General features: G+C 35.8%; 1 protein-coding gene across 1 annotated transcript in view; it reads left to right on the top strand.

Moving 5' to 3' along the window:
- The window catches only part of TBC1D5 (TBC1 domain family member 5), a 317,175-nt gene that overhangs the window by 123,072 nt on the left and 169,457 nt on the right, over positions 1-24,646 (top strand). Inside the window, exon 3 of the mRNA XM_082289383.1 lies at positions 7,703-7,838. Coding sequence (XP_082145509.1) covers positions 7,739-7,838 — 100 coding nt within the window. The 5' untranslated portion in view covers positions 7,703-7,738. The remainder of the gene's footprint in view (positions 1-7,702; positions 7,839-24,646) is intronic.

Below are 24,646 nucleotides of genomic sequence, written 5' to 3'. Positions count from 1 at the left end.
TTAAGATGGTTGATGCACTTTATACTTTTCATTGTCACCATTTTCAGTGCAGAAGAGAGAAGTTGTGTAACCATGAATGTCAGGTTACACTGTGCAGAGCATTACACCTTGAGAAAAATTGTTGACCACGGGGAGAGGAGGGTTGTGGCTATCAAACTTACTGGTCAACATGATGGAAGGATTTTGATCCTCTCTGCATTATTTAAGTTTTTCTTCCTTAGTCAAACTAGTTTTTCTTGCAGAATCACGTAACCTCAAGAAAACTGAAAACCAGCAAGTGTGTGAACTTGTTTCCTGCTTGTATCAAATGTGTGGAAGATTTCCTGTCTTTGAAATCAATCGAATTTTAAGTTTTTATTTAACAAAAAGGTTTTTGTCTTTTTTTTTTTTTTTTAACTATCATGTGAATTACCAAGAGAATACATTGCCATGGTCCCAGGCTATTTGTGTTGTTTCTTATCCTTGACATTTTAATTCACTACTGAATTTATACTTTGCATGTTTAAGTACTGGTAAGACATGAAAATTGGTAGGGTTAAAACTGTAGACAGTGCTTTAAAGCTCCTATGATAATTGTTCTTAGGTATGTATTCCTTTACTGTGGCTCTCGAGACAACTATTTAATAGACAACATTTGAATAATACAAATGTGCGGTTGGTAAAAATGGATTAGGGTTTCAGGGTGGTACCAATGGGTGATATTTAATATTGAATGACATGTATTAAGACAAATGCTTTTATATATAATTTATTTGGCATTGTAAATGCATTTATCTTGTGAGATACAGACTCCCTGTTGCCACATGAAGTATTCTGGAAAGGTTTGGAGTAAATAAATAATAAAACCACTTTGATATACAATCTAACAATATTAAATATTAAGACTTTCACATGATTGATTTTAATACTTAATTAACTTATTTAAAGTCCAATGTAACTCTGTTTTTGTATTAGAGATCAGACAGGCAGAAGTTAAAATGCAGGAAATGTTATTAAATGGGACAAAATTAATTGCATTTAATGACCATCAGACTCGCTGGCTGTTAACCTGTCCATCAGTGGCATGATCTTGTTTGTTTTGTTCTGGATCCCAGCTGATGTTAATGTTAATCTGCTCCACCATGTCAGACCATTTTTTATGTTTGCATCATTCTATTTTAATGATACATAATCTGATACATTTTCTAAAAGATAACAGACTTGCTTTATGCTATCCAAAGTTTGTCAAATTGTGCACTTTTCTTCTGACTTAGTAAGTGTTCTTCCCCAGGCATGTTTCTTCAGTGGGTGGTGGCAACCTGTGGAAGTGGCTGAGTAGGAATCTTAGCTGGTTTTGAGCTGCTCCGTGTGTGTGGGAGGGTTGTTTGGGTTTGGTGGCATTTTTTGGCGGTTTTTCTCTTGGAGGCACTGGAACTAGTATTTTCTGTATTTAAATGGAGATGATGGTAGTAAAGGCCTCAAGTGATGGAGAGCTGAAGATCACAGTGCTGTGAGATAGATGGTCTCTGTGGCCTAAGTGAAAATCACTCCTAGAGCAAAGAAGAAAGCAGTGAATATTACAGTAAGAACAGATTTTTCAAAAATGCCTATTAATGAGTACCCTGGTAAAATATCCAGCTTGAAATAGATCAATGGTCCTCTTTTTCTCATTTGCCAAAGTTCATGTTCAGGACTGTCTTCTAATCGACCCTCTAGTTAGCACGCTGTTTATTTTTGGTTTTTTTAATCCCTGGTTTAGGAGGAATAATTTAATTTTGCTAGTGTAAGAAAACCCATGATCTGGGACTGCTTCTAGATTATTTGGAAGACATCTGTGCTTCATTGCTTTAAATAAACCCAATGCATGTTTATTCTCCTAATATTTAATTTCTAACCTACTTTAAAATGTTTTCACATTCTGGAAAATCCTCACTTCTGTGTTCTAACATGCTTGATTACTTCATAAGCCACAAATGAGGGGCAGAGTTGTGAACCCTCATAACATGATGCTGTCAAACTTAACAAAACATGCATAAGACCATTACCACATCAGACACTTGCTTTTAGTCAGGTCGTCTTAATCAATTTGACTTCACAGGGCAGCTAATTTATCACTTAGCTAAACAAGTATTTCCCCTACTTGTCATCAATTTAAGTAATTAAAATGGTAAACTTTGCTATATGGCATGAAATAAAGGCCCAAAGATAATTTGGAGAAGGTGGTTGATACAGTCTAATAGAATGAATGCAAAGTATTATTAAAACACTTCAGTACGCTTCAGTAGTTTTCAGTAATGTCATATTCTGGTAGCTTTGCTGGTACTGATGGAAAGTGATTTTTATTTTTAGCATATCCAAGATTTAGCAGCATTGTTCAGCTTTGTCCTCAGAGCTAGTGGGTTCTCATTTTCATTTCTTTAGGCATAAAATATTTTGCTCTGTTGCTTGATTGTTTAGAGGTAAGAGGATGTCAGAAAGCAAGAGTGGGGCAAGTGCTGCAACCTGTGCAGTGCTTCAGCCCTCATCCCTGAGTACGTCCCCAAGCCTGCAGTTCCTCTCCTTCCATTTTACCACTGGAGATGGGGAAGGGAGGGGAAATGGGTGTTATAAAAGCTTTGCCTAATTCTGTTTCACCTACTCAGTTACACCTTCAAAATACCCTTGCTGAGACTGATTATACTTTCTAATTTTGCCCAAACAATATGAATACTCTTCACTTCTTAAACATTAATTTTGATGTGTTTTGGTGTGTTTCGTGCTTTGAATAATTAATTTTTTCAAAGTCCATATAAACAGTGATGCTTAAGGGTGGGTTTTAGGTTTTTTAAATTGGAATAATTTAGTCACTATTTTTGAAACAATGCTTTTCATCCATAAACTGCTAATTTGAATACTGAATATTTCTATTCAGTATCTGTGACAAGTGAAGACGTTAGTGAATGTTTTATGACATGAAATAAGGTACAGTATTCATGTTCAACTGTGCTATGTTTTGTTTAAGAAATGCTGATTTATCAACATTTTTGAGATTAGGGTAGTCTTACCAGTTGCTCTTGTGGTAGTGAATACTCTCACTGCTAAAAGAATGCAACAATTTTTTTTTGTTTTGTTTTAATTTTCCATCTTCTTAATGAACATTGATTATAATCAGTTTATTATATGAACATTTATTATAATCTTATTATAGATTAGTCTTCTGCCTTGTACAGTTCTGTGTATTTGTTTTTGCCATGTTTCACCCAGCTCTGGTCCAAAAGTGATGGGTGCTTCACTGGCTGTACAGCTAATGATAGAAACATATCTCACTTAGACTTTTATCTTTGTCTTGTATTTCTATCTATCTAGATATGACTTAATAATGGAAGATGAAGTATGGCTGAATTGAGGCTGTTGACCCTGACAGTCTGGAGAAGAAGTGGGTTTTGGTTTTGAATGTTTTAAATGTAATTTTGTTTAAGCATTCCAAACTCATGGGTTTGTATACAGGAAAAATGGCAATGCTAATGAAGGCATGATTATACAAGACTGATTTATGGCTAAAGGTGGTAGAAATCACATAATGTGCTAGAGTAGCTAATAAGGAAGGCAAAATATTTGTAAACTCTTGGGTGAATAAACCTTCTCACATCTAAAAAAGAAGCAGGCAACTTCCAAGTAAGTACTAAGAGTAAGTACCCAGTGAGAACAAGGAGAATTCTCTGAGTTAGAATGGGTATGTTAAATCAGACTATCTAATGCAGCAAGTAGTTAATCTCTGCTGTGTAGAAAGGGGTTGTTAGTTAGGTAGATGTCAGTAAACATCAGTTAAGTTTTTCCTAATGAAAACAGGTTGGTATTCTATCACTTATGGAATACAGAGGAGGTCATGGGAGAGGGGGTGATGTGCTATAAGCAGGTATCTCCACAGAGCCCTTCTGATATCTGGTATGGTTCTTTGTTGGAGTCCATAAGCCTGTCTCTCGAGGGATTTGTGGTCTCCATTGAGAACAGATGTGCTAACAAGCTGCCTTCACTGAAAGGCAGACAGGATTCACCCCATGTGTGTTGGTCGGCGAGGAGCAAACCTGGGGCACTGTCCTTGGTGGCACAAGAGGGCTCCCCCTACTACTTAAGTTCAGTAGCCACACAAAGAGTCTCTATGCCTGCCTTTTCCTTGGGCTCATGAGTGTTTCTGCTAATTTCCCTGACTAGATAAATGTTTCATACATAGCCTTAATTATTTTTTCATGTATATTACTGAATAGTTGAACTCCCAGTTGTGGGAAGCACGCCTGGTGTTTCAGTTTTTTAGCACTTCATCTTTGGAGGTTTAAAAAAAAAGAACAAATAGGTTAAAGTGTCACTTTGAGCTTTCACTGAGATGTTAGGGTTAGCCAGTATCAAGTCTTGCAAGCCAGTAATTGAATTTCAGAGTTTTATAACATTTTTATTGTTTCACATTGAGAATGGTTTTAAATTGCATCTTATTTAATATGAACAATATGTTATAGGCCATTACAAATCAACCACAAACCTGTAAAGAATTAATCTGTCTCAGAGTAAGATCCCAAGTGTAATCATAATTGGTTTAATAGTTCTCTTTGCTCTTTGTTACAAGAGCAGAAAAGAATGTAAGTGTAAAACTGTGTAGAAAATTGCTTGGACTAAGGAGTGAAGACTAATAGGTAGTGATACTTTTTTTAACTCTAATTATATGTATCCATAAACAAACACAAGTAACTGATTAAATCACTGTGCAGATATCAAAAGTAAATCTATTCAGCTGTTTTAAACCGCTCTAACAGTCTGTAAAGTAAATTATGGTTCTTATAGACTGTAAAGGTATGGCATTTGGGGAGTATTTTAAAAAAAAAGAAGGTGGATATGGAAGAGAACAATATAGAAGACCAAACTTGCTCGGGCTAATTTGATATATGGATGTAAGACAGTGTAAGTCTGAAACATACTGTGTCTTGACTAAGTGGTGGCTGCTGAAACTACAATGACTGGTAAGGTCATTTTGTGCCTGGTTCTCAGTTTGAAAGACACTCAGGGTTGTGCTTTGTTCAGACTGTGTAGCAATCTCTGAAGTACCATAAAAATAAAGAGTTAAACTTAAGCAGCACAGTTTGAAATAAGCTTGTAATTTTTGTGAAGACAAAATCAATGGATCATTAGAAAGATATTTACAGCGATATAGCAAAAGGAATGAGAGCAGCAACTAAAATACCAGCAGGAGAAAATTACTTCTGCAAAGTTGATGGTGGGTTATGTTTTCTTTTTTTAAATAAATTATTGTAAGTTTTTATTATTTATTTAATATATCAGGTATTTATAAACATCTCTCTATATTTTGTAGCCATAAGACTACAGGCAAATGTTATTTAAGGGGCTAGCAAGTTTGTAAATATTTTTCTTCAAGATACCATTCGTGCAGTTTCCATTATAGTTTAAAAATTACATAGGAAACACATGATGTGTACATACATTCATGGCATATTTTGTTGAGCCTATTATAGAGTTGTTCAAGGCAGTTTTGTGTTTTAGTGGTGTGTTTTGTCATATAATTGTATGATTGTAATAATTTGACATAAAAGTGTACCACTGCTCAAGTGGTAAGTCCTACCTTCCCTCAGTTCCTGGCTCCTTGTTCCCAAGACCTTCACATGTTCTCTTCCAGCTAAACAGAAGTGAGAGATGATGTGACCATTTCAACACCACAGCAACACAGGTGCCAGGGCAAATAAAGGATAAAACCCTCAGGGAATATGGCTGAGAGAGCATCCTTTTGAAAACAGTCTGGATGCACTGGTTTCAAGGAAATGCCTACTAGTGGCCCAACTAGGTTTGTTTATTATTTAGGGGGTTTGGGGGCTTGGAGGGTTTTTTCCACATAACTTACTAGGAAAATCAAGAAGGTGTAGAGTATAAAAAGGTCTTAAGAATCCCAGTTCCCTTTCATTTATTGACAGTAAACTGAAGGTATAAAGCCTACACGGTCAACACCATACCTTCTAGGAACCAAAGGAAAAGCATAATTGAAGTGATTTCAAATTCGTTAATATGCCAGTCCTGAAAGTGTAGATGCATACCTCTTTCTGTATCTCTTTTTCGATTTCTTTCTAAATACAATTTTCTTGCTGTTAGAAAGTTATGGTACTTGTAAACAAAGCAGTTAAGGTAAGTGATATTTAAAACTCATCTGGTGGTTGTAGGTAGCTACTTAGTGTGCTTGGGCAAATCAGACCTATTTAGCTGGCTTAGGTTTTTTTTGTGTTGCAAGTTAATAAATTGCTGTACAGTGACTAAAATGCAGTCTTGGCAAATGTACTCTTACACTATTAATGCAATGGAAAGGTCATTTCTCCTTCTTATGCACTGATCATAACCTCGTCTGCTTTTCACCCTTTTATTGGCATCCTCTTACTTGTTGCAGCCAATAGTAGCTTCCAGCACTCCCCAGATGAGCTTCTAACACAGTTCTTGTTCAGTTGCTTGATAGCGATGTGAATGTCATTCAGGGGCCTGTGAGGATGAATCCGCATCACCTACTTCCTAAGGTTTCAGTTCTGCCATTACTCCCCTTTTGGCTTTCATTTTTGGAAGATGTCTTTGTAAATGTTCACCAGCTAGTTGATTATATTTCTTAAAATGCATCCTTAACATCATCTTTCTAGAAAGCTATCATGGTTTAGGAATGGTATCCTCCAGTTTAGTTTTCCCAGTGAAACCATTGCATGCCACGCACAGCTCGCTCGCTCACTCCCCCCTCCCTCTCTTCCCTGTGGTGGGATGGAGAGAACTGGAGGCTAAGTAAAGGTAAATATCACAGCTTGAGATAAGAACAATTTACTGGAAACAGCAGTTTCCAGTATAAAATGAGATAAGAAAAATGACCAGTAACAGCAACAATACTAATGATAGAGGGTACAAGAAAAGAAATGTTCTTGCTCACTGCAGAAAGCCCAACAACAGGTGATGCCCGACCACTCCCTCCATCGCAGAGCTGACATTACCCAACCACTCCCTCCACCGTACTTACTTAACCAGAAAAAAACCTTTCTTCCTGGAAGAGACTCAGTTCACCCTGCCCATGGCAATGACATGACATGGTGCAGAATAACCTCTGGGCCCTAGCCATGCCACCTTCTTGCTACTGCAAAACCCTGTTCTGGCCAGAACCAAGAAAAAAGCTAATATAAATCTTGATAAAACCAAATTTACTTATCAAGCCAATCAGTATTAACCCATTCTCTTTTTGCATGTCTGCCGCTGTTACCTCATACTTGACCTACGATTTCTGAAAAAGAAGTTGCTAAAAGGAGGATTTTCTGGGATGAGAGGTCTTGAGTCCAGAAGAGTGATGATGATGGTCTTTCCTCAGTTTTGCTCTATAATCTCCATCATGCCCAAGTTCTCCTTGGAATCAGACTAAAAGATGAGTAGGGAAAACTAGAAAAAGGAAGGAAAAGAGGCTCTTGCTCTGTTTTACAGTCTGTCAAAGCCACGCTTGGACTTCTACTTGCAGTGTGGTATTTGTAGGTAGTATAACAATTTTTTTGGACTCCAAATATTGCAACACTTAAAACATTCAAGTGGAAACACTATTGTTCTGCTATTAGACAACTAATGGTGATGATATGCCTGGAAAGTAAGAGGAGGTTTTAAGTACCTTTGCACTCAAATTGTGTGATTGAAAAGTAGCTAAAGGAATACTGAATGTTTCTCTGTTTTTTTCTTCCAGATAAATACTCTTCAGTTGGAATTTACTACTGCCAATATGTATCATTCTGTGTCAGAAACCAGTCATCCTTTGCAAACAGAGGAACAAGAGATAGGCATTGATCCCTTGCAGAGTTTTTTGAACAAGCCAGGGGAAGGTGAGTTTTGTATTTCTGTACTTTTTTTAGAGTTTATACCTTATATAAGTGTGTCATGATAACTGTACCTGTCATAATTTGTTTAATTCTCCCAATGAAGTTGAACAGGGCAACTTAAAGAACATTTCACAGAGTATGTGTAGAACACTCTGACACTAATGAAAACCACGAAAAGTCAACTTTCAATTATAGACAGAAGCATTAGCCAAATGTTTAATGCGCTGTCATCCTTTTTTAATCATAAACCAAACACTGACTTCAGCATAAGAATATTGAAATGGAGTATGGCTTTATGTTACTTTCTCAAGCATGGGCTCTTGCACTGCTTTGGGTTTAGGGATCTTTTTGTTTGTTTGTGTTTTTTTGGTTTGGTTTGGTTTTTTCTGGGGGGAGGGTGTGGTTTTTTTGATACTGCAGTAAATTTAAGTATGTTATTTTGAATTAAATTATGCAAATTAAAAGGCTGATTTTTTGTTTGACTCAGCACCTATATTCTTATTTAAAAAATCACCTCGAAGTTGAGATAAAATGAACAGGCTCTAAAGGTAGAAATTACTACATAACCTAAAGTAAATTAATTAAATGCAGTATTTGGAAGACCCTAATGAACAATGAGAACAAACTGCTTGGATAATGCACACGTGTCTGTGTTGCTCATCTTTTCTACTTACTTGCTAGTAGTGACAGTATAGTTGGTTCGAAGAAAGTGATAAGCTTAATGAGAAAGCTCGTCCTTGTCATGAAAACATTCCTCAAGTATTCAGTTATACACAGTGGCACCTTAACTACCTGTAATTTTCCAGTCATTGAACACATGTACCAGGAGGGCAAAATAAAAAATTTATTTTAAATTACAGAGTTGAAACAACTTTGTCACATTTTCTAAGTCCCTCACCCAGATCAACTACTCTCTGTGGGTGTATCTGTCTATAAATCATCTGTTTACTAGTGTTTATTAAAAAGCTATGTCAAGTTTTGCTCAGTCATGTTTATTACTTCAGTTTAGAAGAAGCTGATGTTTTGCTTCAAAATATATTGGTAAAAACTTCATTGTCCCTTTGAGTTAATTTTTTCACTATTTCTTCATTGGTTTATAAAGCTTCTTTAATGTTTGAAAATGTGAATGTACATCTAGGGGAAAGTATTTTAAAACCTGACAATTAAATGGAATAGCTTTTCTAGGTCAGTGTTTCTTTTCTATTATATTTGACGTCTTAACGATATGAAGCCATTTTAACCTGATCAACTAAATGCTTTTTTGTACATATTTTTAGAAATTTGAAAATAATCTTTTTCAATAACCTAAAATAATAACCATTTTTAAGAGGAAAAACAGTTTGCTTCTAGTCTACCCCAGTCAAGAAAAAGATAAACATTTTCTTCTGACTTCGATTTTCTTTAAAAAAAAATATTGGCAGTTCTCTCAACTCTGTTTCAGGAAAAAGCAAAATTTTCACCCTGTTAAAAAACCACTGTAAGTTAATTTTACCCTTTATTGTGCCCAGAAGCGATTAGTTACCTTGACTGAAAAGGTTTCTCATTTTTATCCCAACCTTAACATTTCTATGACATACAAAGTTATTAGGATTGAATTGATGTTTAAAAGTGCCATTAATTCATTTACCCCAAATGTTCATTAACAATGTAAATGTATGCTGATGTTCTATGAGACAAGGAAGTGACTAATGACTCTTCGCACTAACAACACTTAAAATGAATAGAAACTTTAGATAGCTAATCTTGAAGTAATCAAGACCCTCATTCAGCTTGGCATCTCTGTATGCTCTAAAACAGCTGTCAACTGTTAAAAATATATACACAACACACACATACGCACATGCGAGGATAAAGATATGTAAATACATGGTTCCCCAAGTCATAAAGGTTACCAACTATGGTACATTTTTTATGTTCTATCTATGTAAATATTTTATATAAAGCATCCATTTCATCTTCATAGGCTTTTTTGCTGTGAAACACATAGTGCATTTTAATTTGAAACTTTATATATCCAGAATAGGTCTTTGAAGTTTTAATGTTTCATTTTAAATAAAGCGTTTGCTTGGTCGGTGTTAGCTCTTTGGGCATCAAAATATGCAGTCATTCCCGTCCACGCAGTCTGTCCATCATTGCCTTCACAAAATTATTTCAAGAGAAGGTTTTTCAATGCAGTCTTAAGTTTCAGGGGTGATACAGAATCAACTTGGTGAAAAACGGTATCTTAAATTTTTTTTATCATGAATCACAGAAATATGGTGGAGAGGTGGTCCATCGGAGATGTTCTGTGCAATATTGTAGAATATCAGGACAACTGAATTGTGTTTTTGAAGCCTTGCTGAATGCTTACCTTGGAGGCAAAGGGATAAAAGCCTTCACTGAGATGAGGTGATTGAAAAAAACACAGAAGTGATAAGGGTGCTGAAAATAAATATTTAATTACTGAGCTAGTCAGATTTGTTAATCTACATGAAGTATTGTATTTTTAGTATGTGCAACCAATACCAAAACTTGATGGAGAACCAGGAGATGTCATGTCCAGCTGGAGTTACAAAAGTCTCTCACAGTTTTCATAAAATGAAAGAAATCTCAAAAATACATGGATTGCTCTTAAGTATAGCTGTTTGGAAAACTGCATGCATTGACTACTTTTTGTTCATTTGCTGTCAACTTGAAAGGGTATATTGGATGGGATTCCAGAAATATGTTGATTGAATGTAGTAGTACTCAGTGCTTTTATGAACATTTCAGTGAAGGAATAGAGAGAAAACATGGTTTATTTAGGATAGGACTGTTGACACAATGGAGAGTAGATGTAAAATTCAAAGTATTCTTGAGATTTTGGAGAAGTGGCCTGAGAAGAATAAGACATGGTTCACTAGGAACAGCTGCAAGGATTAATGTTGCAGATGCTAGGCATGAGACAGTTACCTAGCTGAACAAATGAAAGTAGATCATTACAGATGAGGTAAGTGTCATTTGGAGAAAGGTCTGGGCATTGGTAGCTCTCCAAATTTTATGTAACTGATAAAACTTTGAATCTTGAGTTATGATGAGCCGTGAGAATGTGCTTGTTTGCAAGTTTAAAAAATTCAGAATAAGTCTTTAAAGATTTTTTTCTCTCTCTCTTTAAAATCCATTAAGATAGTATTTTCATCCTTTACTGTTGATTAATTTGGCCTATGTTATTTTCCTTATGTCTGATTTTTTTTTTTCAAGATACAAAAGATGGACATGGCATATATGCACTCTGACATGCTTTTTAAAATAGCATTTTTAAATAGTTGATAAGAAATTTATGGCAGGGATTTTCACTTTTGCAATCTAATACTTCAAACGGAAGATATTAGTTCTTTAAAGAAATTTTAAATTTTGATTGTTTCTTGTGGATCTGGCTGTATTTTAATTTACATGCATCTATGTATGTGTGCATTATTATGTTCTCTTTTGACTATAGTAGGTTGATGACATCTTGCTGCTACATTTTCTCTTCTAAGAATCATCATGCTATTATTCAGTTTATTCTAGCAATATTTTATATTTTTGAGTGATCCTCTCTGAAACAGGGATCTTTCTTAGAGAAATTAGTGAATGTTAGTTGTGTCTCCAGCAGAGACTTTATAAGACCTGAATGAAATTTCAGAAACATTATTGTAGTACCTTCTCCCTGTGTATTGCATCTGACAAACTGTTTTTCTGACTTTGAAATGCTTGAGGTTTCTCTTACACTGAAATGGAATAACTAGGTTATTATATATAACTGTTGCTGCTGTAAATTTTTGCTCCAAGTTACAGCGTCCACCACATTCCAACAAAAGTTTTGAGGAGCATGGTAGGTAGTATTCCCATTTCATTGATATAATGAGAAAGTTGATCCTCTAAGGACAGACTGGAACAATGCATTTAATACTCTTCAATTTAGTTTGCTCAATATCACAATTAATACAATTAAGGTCACTTGAAATGAAACTATTAACAAATTGGGTAATTTACTTTAACAATGTCAGTGTGTTCTCACAATTACATTTGCTTTAATTAGTGTACAAGCTATTATTTAATAGCATACTTCACATAGAAAAATGTAATGTGTTCTTTGTTCTTAATAGAAGAAAAGGGGAAACCTTTAATGGGTCAGAGTGTTTTGGATTTGGAGTTTGGCAGGATATATTTCATGTGTAAAGGCTATAGCTGGTGGTGAGGACAGAGAAGGCTGATGTTGCTAGAAGGACAAAGGTAACTACTGGAGTGTGTGACTGAAATTAATGCAATTGAGACAGATAAGTTCCCCAATTCATACTTACCATTGCATCCCACCTGATTCTCAAGCCTGCCATGAAGAAATGTGAGAGATGGTAAGTGAACACTCATATTTCCATTTTGGCCATATACTGTGTGTTTCCGTTGCTTGTCTTTGGACAATTATGCTATTCTGGTGTTAACCTCATAGCCCTGATCACTAGAAAGTATTTCCATGGAGATACCTTGGGTGAAGTTTGAGATACCTGGTTTATATTAGTACACAGAAAACAAGTAGAAAACAGAGGGGAATGAAGTAATAAAGTAAATGCCATCTTTTCTGAACAAAGCAGGACCCATGCGTTATCAAATAATTTTCCCAAATCTTAAGTGGAATTCACATGGACTGTTTTGGCCTTTGACGTTCCTTACAGGGTTAAGTGAATTTTTGCTGTCAAAAAATTGTATTACCTTCTAATTGGTCCTTAGCTACTCAGTGTTGTAAGTTGGGGTTTTTTTCCGCTTACAACCCTCCTCACTCAGGTATTCAGTGCTAATGTGGAATTGCCCTGTACGGTGTTTATTTACCTCTGTTTTTAGAGATCATTTCATTTAAAGGAAAAAACCACAGAGGTCTACACTTCTCTGTGTGAGAAGTACTTCCCTAGGTAAAAGCAATTGAGAATGCAAATACAGTGAGTTGTCGAAGACTTATTATTTTCTTATCAAATATTTTTTGATAGCGTATTGTATGACATCATGTGTGTCCTATAATGTGTATTCTTTCATCTTCTCCCCAGGGAGTGACATATACATGAAGTGTAGCATTGCGTTTTTAAGAGTCCTTTTAAATATGCATGCTACTGTGTGTTTTCATTAAAAAGTCGAGACTGGAACAGAGAACCTCTTTGCATTATACTGGAACAGCTGTGATTGTTTCTTACTGTCTTTGGGGTTCCATGCTGTGGTTTACACCAGGCCCTGAAAAAGCCCTGTGTCCTTCATTGGCGAGTTTTACCCTTCAGCCAGAAATCTTCATTGTGCTCCACCTGCACAGTTCTTGCTCATGGTCCTGTTCAAAACCTTTGTGCTTCTCCTCCAGGGCTTGGCTTCTTCATTAAAGGCACAGGTATGCTGGAGGAGAAGGGGCTGTCCTCAGTCTGTTTCACTTCATATTGGATGAATAAAAGCAAGAATGGTTTTTACCTCTTCAAACACCATATGCTAACATAACAAGCATTTTAATATTCATTTATTAATAATAACTGCTGTTTAGCTTGCTTTTAATTGAGCTGAAACAGGATCATAGTGACAAAGGCTATTGGAGCAACACAGTATATCTTGAGCTAACTCAGGCTGTCACTAGCTGCTTCCCTACAACTCTTCATTTTCCTCTTTTCTGTATTAGATATTTTTATTAAGACATCAGTTAACAGAAGAGTTATGCATGTTTAAAAATGCATATATTTAATATAGTTAGTTGAAAATAGCTATCACACGGTACAATTTTTACTTGAAAGACTGTATTTGTACAGGTGTTGACATGCTCTTAGAAATTTGCTGCTTGTGGGCCCTTTGGTTTCAGTGCCTTATTGCAAATTTGTATTCAGGAACTGCAGGAGTATTTTTAATTACTTCAGCTGTGGGAGCAAATGTGAGTAGCTGCTATGGACTTGTGAAATACTGGATTCCAGAGCTGGATTTTCCTTTCTAGAATTCGTAGATATGGGGGGTTTGGTGGCTTTGCATGAGTTGCACATTATTAATTCCAGTTTGGAGGTTATTCTGTGACATGGGTAACTGGCTTCAGTGGTTGATACGGCAGATACTAGGGAAGACCTTCTGGACAGTGATGTCTGTTCTTGGAATGATTTGAGTTGGAAGAGGCATTAAAGATCATTCCAAACCCCTCCACCATGGGCAGAGAACCTCTCACTAAATCAGGTTGCTCAAGACCCCCTCCAGCCCGACCTTGAACGCTTCCAGGCATGGGGCATCCACAACTTCTCTGGACACCTATGACTTCTCTTGATCTAAGTGAAATTAAAAATGTTCATTTTGGAAGTTTCACTCTAAATCATTATATGAAAACAAGACCATTCTCACTAATGACACTGGCACACTACCTCAGTTCAGTCATCTAAGCTGGAAGTTTCCAGGTCTTTCCAGATATAGCTCTGCCTGAATACTGGCATAAATCACTTGTCGGCTTCATGTCATTCTTTTAACAACTCCTTGTGACCCTACTTTGGGAGAGGCTGATTTGAGCATTTCTTTTTCTTTTCCTAGCTTTTCTCAAATCCAAGTTAAAAATCAACTAGTTGGCTCTCATCTCGCTTTCTAGAACACATGTAGCATACTACTTGCAGTATGAAAGGAAAGAATGCAAATTAAATGAAAAAGAAATTTTAATTGTTTTTAATAAATATTACATGCTTAGAGAACCTAAGATACCAAGAAGAAATTTTCATTTTAACTGTAGTAACTGAACAGCAAAATAAGACAGACTAATCATTTTTAATACAACCCCTGTAAATGTAATTAAAAGTGGTTTAAAACTGGTTCATTATAAAAAAGTCATACATAAGCTAAGAATGGGAATAAAATCATTCTTTTGAATATTTTACTCAGACTTTACACAAAAATATAATATCAAGGTTACTAGCCATAAACACCTCACATATTAAGTGTTTCCAGGCAATGATCAAATGATGTTAAATGGCTGTATCTCCTACATATGGAAAAGGCAGATTCTCTTTATTTGAAAAAATTGAACTGTACACATTTGATTGTACTTGTGTATGTATAATAAAAGACTAGTAAATCAGAATTCTAGCTGAGGCCAGCATGATTGGTACAGGATAATAATTAAATGTCTGGGTTCACTTCTGTCCTGACATACAGAAGATTGTAATTTACAAAGCAGTGTATGAATTGTGTGCAGCTAGCTGATGTTACAGACCTCTGTATCTGAGATTAAATGTATGTTAAAACATTTTTAAAGAGCTTTACTGTCACAAATTTGATTGAATTAGAAATTGATTGTTCTATATAACAGAAATATGTCACTACAGATGGGATCTACCCTGTCTTTCATGTATGTGGACATTTATAAAGACCTGGAATTCCTTATTTTAAAAAGAGAAGGTTTCAACCTACTTTCACTAAAGTGATTCTGCAAAGCTTCAATTTTAGGCTTTTGATTGACTAATAAGCCTTATTCCTTAGCCTCCGTGGTACCCAGGGTACTCCCTGTCCTCGTCCTCTTTGGACGTGCAAAACTAAGACCTGTGAAAGGGGAGAGAACTAAAGTACTGTCATATTTAAGTGATAAGAAATTATCTGGTAAGATGTGTATTATTTATTGACAATCTGGCCTTTTAACAAAGAAAAATAGGCCTATGCTTAGGTTGCCACTGCGACAGCCGAAACAGCTGATACTTTAATGAACAACATACTGAGGGCCATCCAGGACATAAGGCAAATTAAGCAGGTTACAAACTGCATATCTTCTGTTTAGGTATAGGAGATCTCCCCAGCTCTGACAATTAGCTCCGCTGATCAGGCAAGCAGACAGACAGAAACAGAAGGAGGCCATTTGTATCAATTTGAGGAACAGAACTAGTAATGAAGTAAAATATCTGTACCAGGTAGTTTCACCTCCGCTTTGGAACAGATATTTCTAACTGCTGGTTTCAGCTTCGCAATAGCAAATAAATAAATAAATAAATATGTGCTGCTTAACAAAAGCTTATTTTCTGTTGTTTACAAATTGAAAGCAAAGGAATAATAATACTTCTAACCTAAAGGGTTTTTTAAAAAGGATAAAACATTTTCTGGACATACAAGCAAATACGAATCTTGGTAACCTGACAGCTTTGTTTGAACGTTGAATTTGAGTTTCCTTTCATTAAAATCTTTTCAAAGTACAGCAATTCAGCTGTGAAAACCTGAATACATTAATGATGACAAAGAACCTCTGGAATGAGCCAACATTTGTTTTTGTTCTTTTACAACGTTTCCTGATGAATTGCACATACAAAAGTGTTGGAGGTTATTTTAATTTTCTTTTCTTACTTTGATAATAAATGTCTCCACTGTTTACCTTTTTGGTTAAGGTACCTTATTATTACTAATCAGCTTTAATTATTTATAACAAAATGACTGTGAAAAATGTTTCTTTGATGTCAAAAGAGTCAGGGACCTGATCCTGACCCTATTAAAATTAATGGCTAAGTTCCAATTGACTGCAAAGGTAAAGCCTGAGTGCCCTTATTGTCTAAGGAAAGCAGTCATTTAGCCCAGAGTACTGGATTGTGGTTAGTTGTGGTTCCTGTTTTGGGAGTGTTCAGATTTCAAGCATTTGGTGTAAAGATTTGGCCATGCAAAGGCAGAACGCATATAACTGACTCTTAAAGTCAGTCAAAATCTTCATTTTGCTCATAAGATACTGAATAATTTTAAAAAGGCTAAATATACAGGATAATAAGAGAACACCTTTCTCTCTAAACATGAGCACCAAAATGGGAGAGAGAGAGAAAAATGTGGATAGCCTTTCTGCTTTTGTCTCTCTTTTTTCACAGTCAACAAAATAGCAAACTAGCTCAAATCTGAGCAATACTAGATAAGGACCATCACGTTTCACAGGCATGTGTGCCAGCTTATGTTTAAATCTTATTTTGTTTAAGTGAACTATCAGTGGGTTTTGTTTCTGACTATTTTAAGCTTCTGATATATATGGATGTACGTAGACACATACACAGGACTGAACGCTTCTGTCAGATCTAGAATATCTTTTAGGTATTGATAAGTATCTTGTTGAGTTTCTTCATCATGTTACATGTTTAGTTCACTACATCAGTAATCATGTGCCTGTAGCATTTCAACCACAGCACAAATGACACAAAAGGATATAGCAAATGAAACTTATTTTCACCATTTGTGACAACCACACAAGCTTATGATGCAATTTGTTCTCCTTCACTTGATCGGCTTGAAAAGGGAAGTGGGACTTGGGATGTTTGTTTTGCATCTGTGTGCTTTCCTCATCCTTTTAGAAGATGTCATATACAAAAGAAGCAAGGAAATTCATTCTCACAACTGCTGTAGGAAGAATAGCCAGATTATATATTCTCATGCAAAAAGGAGTTTGAAGCTGGTGAAATGATATAGCTCATTCATACAAGAGGTCAGTATCAGGGCCAGGAACTTGACCCGCATCATTCAAGGTGCAGGACACTGTATCAGTGATGATGCCATCCTTCAGCTCTTTCTTCCAGGCAGTTTTTGTGAGGCGTGTAGCTTGTTAACTAAAAAAGTGTAACTTGGTAGAGAACACACATACACACAACTTGTTCATGTTTTATATACAAACTTGAATAAGCATATATCATCTTAGAAATTTCAACTAAAAGTACTTTTGGTAATGGAAGTGAACAGTATTTCAGAATACATAGATCATTGTCACCTTTTCAGTATTTTGAGTAATTAAATAAAATTAAAATGTTTTGAATATGTTAAACTATCCCTGAACCTTTGAAAAATGGTGTCTCAGTACAGATATATATGGGTGTTACTATTAAAACACTATTTGGCTACAAATCTAAGGAATACTACTCCACTTTAATGAACTAATTGTCAAAGGTGATTTATTTATGCTTATTTATTTCACAGTATTGTTTCTTAGCATTGCCAGGTCCTGTCTTAAAAAGAGGGAAAATACTTTTCATGAGAGTTTTTCAAAACAAGTGCAACAGTGCTATTGTTTACTTGACATGGTGGTGTTCAGTCAAAGGTTGGGCTCGATGACCTTGGAGGTCTTTTACACCTTTAGTGATAAATTCGAAATACCTTATTTCTGTACAAAGAGCTGGCAGTTAAATCTTTTGCTTGGATACTAAAGTGATAATAATACATGAACTCTGGGATAGGAAGACTCTGCTCAAATTTTTGAACAAATCCCATACAGTTTAGTGCAACTGGGACTATATAACCAAAATATTAGCAAGTAGCCTGTATGATAAATTTTTCCACTAAATCTTGATATCCCATTACAAATTATTATTCTTGATCTTCCTAGAAGTTAAAAGGCACAAACTTCATCCAGATAAAGCTTTTTATGGTGGTGATAATTCTTTTCTTCTGAGAAATTGGATTTGTAATGGAATCAATGATTTAACCTTAGGAAAAATGAACTGTATAGTGTTTCAGTACTAAGTGCAACTGACGGGATAGATCATGTAATACATGTGAAAATATGTTTGCAATGATCTGATAATGTTTTGAATTTCATCATAAAGGGATACATTTTTTTTTATGTTAGTCGCAATTTTGGAAGATATCATTGTTGGTTTTGTTTCTTAAAATTTGAAATATTTAAGGGGTGGAGCAATGAAACATAAATCTGTCCATTATTGAGTATTTCTATTTTGCACACAGATGAATTCTCATCAAATTTGATTTGCTGACTGGTGGCCAGAACAGATGTTATCTTAATAGAGAAGAGAAGCATATGGAGCCACAGGGCCACCTCCAAACTTCTGTGACCCAATATTGGTTCGTTGTTTATTGAAGTATGAAAGAAAATACTTCTTTGCAAAAGTGTACAAAGCTCCATTCTGAATTATTACAGCTGGGTCACCACAACATTATTAGCTCACTAAGATAAAGATTTTATTGACAGAAAAAGTGTAGCATCAATTCTTGTTACTCTAAAAGAAAAAGAAAAAAAAATTAAAAGTACCCCAGGCAGATGAGCTTGTGTCTTTTGCTTATTTGAATTTGAAAGAAAGAAGGGCTGTAAATTAGAGCTTACACTGTGGAAAACCCTTGCTCTGTTTTGGGGTTCTTGTGACAATAACTAGTGAAAAATTCTGTTTGAAAAGTTATGGAATTGACATTTTTCTGCAGAATTAAATTTAATGTATTTGGTAAATTTGTATTTATGATGAACATATAACAGTTTTAGTTATGGCATTTGCATGAACTAAAGTTATACCCTTGTAACTGTGCCGTTAGAATAACTACTTGTTCAAGTGAAGATTTTTAGGTTTTTTAGAGAAACTGGTTTGTATTATATGCCTGTCAGAAGCAAACTTCTGATTTGGAAAAGCACCATGTAAACAAAGGATTAAATGCTCCTTTTCACTTTTAAAAAAGAGCGTATAAAGCCTGTATTAAATGGTCCTTCACACTTTCTCATATATTTAATTTTTACAGGAAAAATTTATTCTATTTTTGTAAAAGCATCTATATAAATGAAAGCCACTGATTTAATTCTGGACATGAAAAATATCCTGAGGATTTTTTGTCTTGGAATTAATGTTATATTTATGATACTTCAAGTCCTCTAGATATTACAAATTTAGGAAGATACTTGCAGGTTTTCTGTGATTTCAAAGACACTTACTCATATCTGTCATATTCAGTTTGAGATTCTTATGGAAAAATGAGCCTGCATTTTGAATTTGCATTACTTAGCTAAAGATAGTTTCATTTTCCTGCGTATTACTCTGTTCCTTGCTAAAGCTGTAGCTCAGAGCAGCAACTTGGAAACTTTTGAACATACTTAAATTATAATAATTGCATTAAAGCAATACTGAATATTAAGATAGGAAGTGGGGACATCTGAAAATCATGTAGTAGATTATGTCTGCAGTGGTAATTTCCTATTAGCCTAGTATAAGGAGCAACTTACACTGGATCCTACAGCCTGGATGCTTACTACAATAGTACCAAGTCTTTGCTGCAAGAGAATAGAAATGAACAGTTACTTTGTGGTTCCTTCATGCTATAATCAAGTTAGGAAAAAAAGGTGCGATTATTGAGAAATGTTATTAATTAGGTTTACGTAAGGTAATTTAAACCTTTGAAGATTACTTGAAGTGTCAGAAGATCAGCATGGGTCTTCATGAAAGGAGCAGAACTGCAGAAGTACCATGTTCAGCCACCTGCTATCAACATTTCTGGCTTGCCACCTAGAAATAGGCATTAATGGCACAACCCAGGCTATTGCAATGAAGCTTGTACACATGGTAATTATTCCCTTTTTAGGTCTTTACTTTGACCATCAAGTGATTTTCTGTTTATATACTGACACCACTTTGCATTAAAGATGATGAGTCAGTTTGGGGACTTTTAACTTACTTTAGTAGTCATTTATCAGTTGCCCTGAAGTCTCTATCTGGTTTCAGTTTCGATGAAGTGAAGGCAAAGAACAATTTGAGGGTTTTGAATTGAGTCTGGTTGTTTTTCTTTTGCAACCATATGCCAGTGCTCCAAAGGCCTGTCTTGTGGCTGGTTAAAACAAAATAAAAACATCTATAAAAGGTCCCACTCTGAGAAATGCGTACTAATTTCAGGCAAAAATTCTTTTCATTTGGTGTTTATGAATTGCACTTTTAAAACTTTGCCTAGAGGTAGGGAGGAGTGTTTCAAAAATCAGATGTTGAAGTAAAATGGCTATAAAAACATGTAATCTTCCATTTTACTGTATTTCTTCTTCTGAATAAGTAATGCTCTAATAAAAATTAAAGAGCAAGTTGCATTTCGAAGATCAGGTCATCATAATTCATTGACATTAGGCCACATAACTGAATAATGTCTTACTTCAGTGAAATACATCAAATGAGATCAACAATTATGACTCATAAACATGCCTCGCAGGCATAAAACAGCAGGGAATTAGCATGTGAGGCTGATAAATATGCATGTAAATAAGCTCCCAAAGGAATAACATGGGTTTGATTGATAGGTTTAGAATTGGAACATATGTAAACCCCTTTATTCCTCATTCTGGTGTAGCTAAGTAAAGATGCGTTTTACTTGTTAAAAGTTTCAATAACTTTGTAAATCTTAATGCCACATCTGCTTTTGTGTGTGCAGGCACGTGTGAGTGTCACTTGAGAGATTGATTGAATTGTCTGCAGGGTAGATGCCCTCACACTAAGACTGTCGTGTTTGTGTATGGATATTGGAGCAGTTGTGTATGTGCGTGCACACGTATACGTGTATTTGGGCACTGCATGGTAGGGGGTGTTGAGAAAAAGATTATTTTGGGGGTTGTTTTACTCAGAATTTACAGATTTTAAAGTTTGGTTCTCAAATAGAAAACTGAATTGCGAGTTTTGGTATATGCACCAGTATATTTATTTTTGTACATACATTCTGCATTGAAGGTAATTACTATTTATATTACAGAAAGTCCCACAAGTGCTACTACATTTAAGAGTCTGGCAGTGATTCTTTATAAACTTCCAATTTTTTTGGCATCTTACAGCTTGAGCTCTTATCTACAACTTCAAAGTACCTATCACAGCAGTATCTCTGTGTTGATCAGCACAAGTGTTTATGCTGTGCAGAGATTTACATCCCTATTGTTAGAAAAGTATAACATACATTGTGTTTATAAAACATTAATACTTTGCTTTGCCAAATACAGACCAATTGGTTGCCATTGTCATGTGGCCTGGTGTACATCTGCTTTATTACCATTCCCTGCTATTAGGCAATAAAAACTTTTCCAACTGATGCACGCTTACTGATGTTGCATCAAGCTGTAATTACGCTAAAGTGATCTTAGACCAGTGGCAGGCAAGATGCAAAAACATTTTCGATAGTGTGGAGTGTGTATTGACTGTAGATTTTGGTTCTGGGTGGTTTATAGCTAAAACAGTCATTCAGAGAAATTGGAGCTGGGGCTCATATCAGAGATCACAGTTGTTCACATGCGAAAACCTCAATTCTGTCATACCTACCTTTCGCTTAGAGATACCTTTCTGTGGAGATAAAGCTTCAGCAAAACAGCTTCCTTCTGTTTAGATTTATGGGGTAGCAGAGTAAATATTTTCCAGTTAAGATCAGTAAATTCAGGAGCTACCGCTTAGTTCTGAAAGCCGGCTCTTTTTGCTGCTGAAAAATAAATACACTTGTAGCACTTAGAGACATCACATCAAATCTCACGTGGCTTCTCATGAAGCAATTTATAGCTACCTTGTATAATTTGTATAGAAATGTTAAGTTGATCCCTGCTTCAACAGCATCAACTGCTTAACCCAGAATGTAACAGCCTGTGACACCAAGAAAAAGCATGCCCTGTCTACAGACTAGGGGAGGGGATTTTTCATAACAGAGCTGAATAAGCAGATTGCTATCAGGAACGCCGACGGGCCATGTTTCATGTTTCTAGCTGCATAGCACTGTCCTTTTTCACAGAGGATGCCTAGATATCTCTTGAGCCAACAGAAATAGAAAATAAACCACTTTTTTTTTTTCCCCCTAACAATGTGCCTTTTTTTTTTACACTCAGGGCCATGACAGGCTGTCACTCAGTTTCAACTCCCCACAAGAAATGTCCTTGAATGGTTCAAGAGAAGCCAGAAAATTGTTGTTAAGTGTTTTTTTCATTCACCTCTAGAATTTTCCACATTTTCTCCAACATGTGTGAAGCCACTGGGAAATATGGTTAAATGAGTTAAGCAGACATCACCCATCTGTGCATCTCGGGGAAAATAAAAACAGTGCTGTCCCTCCGAGAGCTTTCTTGGTACATAACCAAAATCGGAAGAACAACCACACTCTAAAGCTAAACCTAGGCAAGGCTGTTGCAGGAAAAAAGGGAGGAGCACTTTGATGGAACTGCTTCTTCTGGCTTACCCCAGTCTCGCTCGTGTGTGGCCTTCGCAGAATGTAAGGTGTTCCTAACACCTGTGCTCTTCCCAAATGCCTGAAGGCTGCTGGACAGCCGAGAAAACATAACTGCACATCATATTTGCTTCAGACAGTGTTAAAAACCTGGCATTCAGCCTCAGCTCTGAATTTCAGTCCCCTCACAAGCCAAAACAATCACGTTGCAGCCTCCCCCTTGTTTGTATAAATGTTTTATAATTTTAGATAGAAGGCATCACAAGAACCCTACTTTTGCTCAAGTCTTGATTTACCCTTTAATATTGTTCACTGCAGCTCTTCCTACTACTCAAGTGATTTGTAATTTGTATCTCTCAAACAGTTCCCACTTGGATTTCTCATGCACTGAAAAGTCAGATGCCTGACATTACTGTGTAAAGTTAAGTGCTTGGGGTTAATGAGTGGCATTAAATTTTATGAGGTCATGTCCAGTAGATGTTAAAAGAAGCTTAAGGGAACTTTATCACTGATAGAAATTAACAGTTGGCACAAAAGAATGCCTGAGGGAGTTCACTTCTAAGTAAAAATAAAATTGGTGGTATAAAAATTAAAATATAGCGTGATTGTGATTAATGTAAACATTTTTGTTAGGTAATTGGTTACTTCTTGCTGTAAAAGAAATGAGACCTCACAGGTTGAAAGAATATTATTGTATTTAGAAAGCAATTAATGTTTCCAGTCAAAAAAAAATCTACATCACCTACGATATTTATATTCTTTCAGTAAACATATAACCTTTGGGGCTATATTTATCAAATAGTCAAGCCTCCACTTACTTACATTAGTTTTTTCTTTGGGCAAAATATGTTTTCCCTAGTGGAGTATGTTATTTTGTTTCATTAAACCTTTATTTCTACTCACATGCATTGCTTTATATTACAGACCAAATGAGTAAATTCTGTGTACTTAAGTCGTCTAAGGTTTGTGTTTTTGGGTGACTGATGGATGGCATGAAAATTCTGTTTCAAAAAGAAAATGGCTACATTAACTTATGGATAGATTTGTTTTGCATAATTATGTGGGGAACCATTCAGTAATTACACCAGTATTCACATGCTGTAATTTTCGTCGCCTTTATTCACTGTCATTCCAATGGGAGGAAACGGAAGCCTTGTTCAGACGTAGATATTCTTTCTTGCTCTGTCTTACAACCTGCAGTCACAGCATTTTCAAATAATGCCTGTACTTGAGTAAGACAGCTATTGTATGGAATCTCACTCCCATAGGATGCATGAAAATTCAGCACCTCCTTTAGGGTCTCTAATACCGCGCTATGGATACACTGAATGACCTGGTGCAGACCCGTTCCTTCCACATCACTCGAGCTCTGTGCTGGGGCACTGGTGGGGGGAGCAGTGTGAAGCCTGCTGAGAATGCAGAGCTCTAGTATGCAGGAGCCGAAGTCTCTGGTTCAGAGCTTTTTCTCCTCTCCAGCTTGGTGGAGAGGTACCATGCTTGTCATAAAGCAAATCATGTCCGCATCCTGAATTGAGGTGAAACTGAAGGAAAAGGGAAAATGTTTTAGAATTTGTAGACCCTCAGGACTGTTATGTTGCTCTCCAGATGGTTATTTTTGAGTTTTAATATGAATTACATACGCAAAATGCCTTTTCAGATTTTCCTTAGGTGGTACTTGGTCAAAAAATACAAGATGAAAAAGCTGAATCTCTCTGATGCTGGGTAACATTTGTGTCTTGCACACAGACTGTTTTCTTTTTTGGCTAAAAGATATTGGACATTTTTGTGTTAGAGAACTGAGCTAACTGTTGAGAAGAATTGACCACTACTAAATAATTTTTCCTATTATTGTGTAAATTAAATCATCAAACTTTTGAAAAACTTCAATATAATCGTTAGGCACAAGGAAAATCTAGTCATATTTGTCTCATTTG

This window comes from Coloeus monedula (genome assembly GCF_965178545.1).
Source record: "Coloeus monedula genome assembly, chromosome: 1".
NCBI classification, from domain to species: Eukaryota; Metazoa; Chordata; class Aves; order Passeriformes; family Corvidae; genus Coloeus; species Coloeus monedula.
Note: the sequence above shows the minus strand (reverse complement) of the source record. Positions and strands in the feature narration are given on the sequence as shown.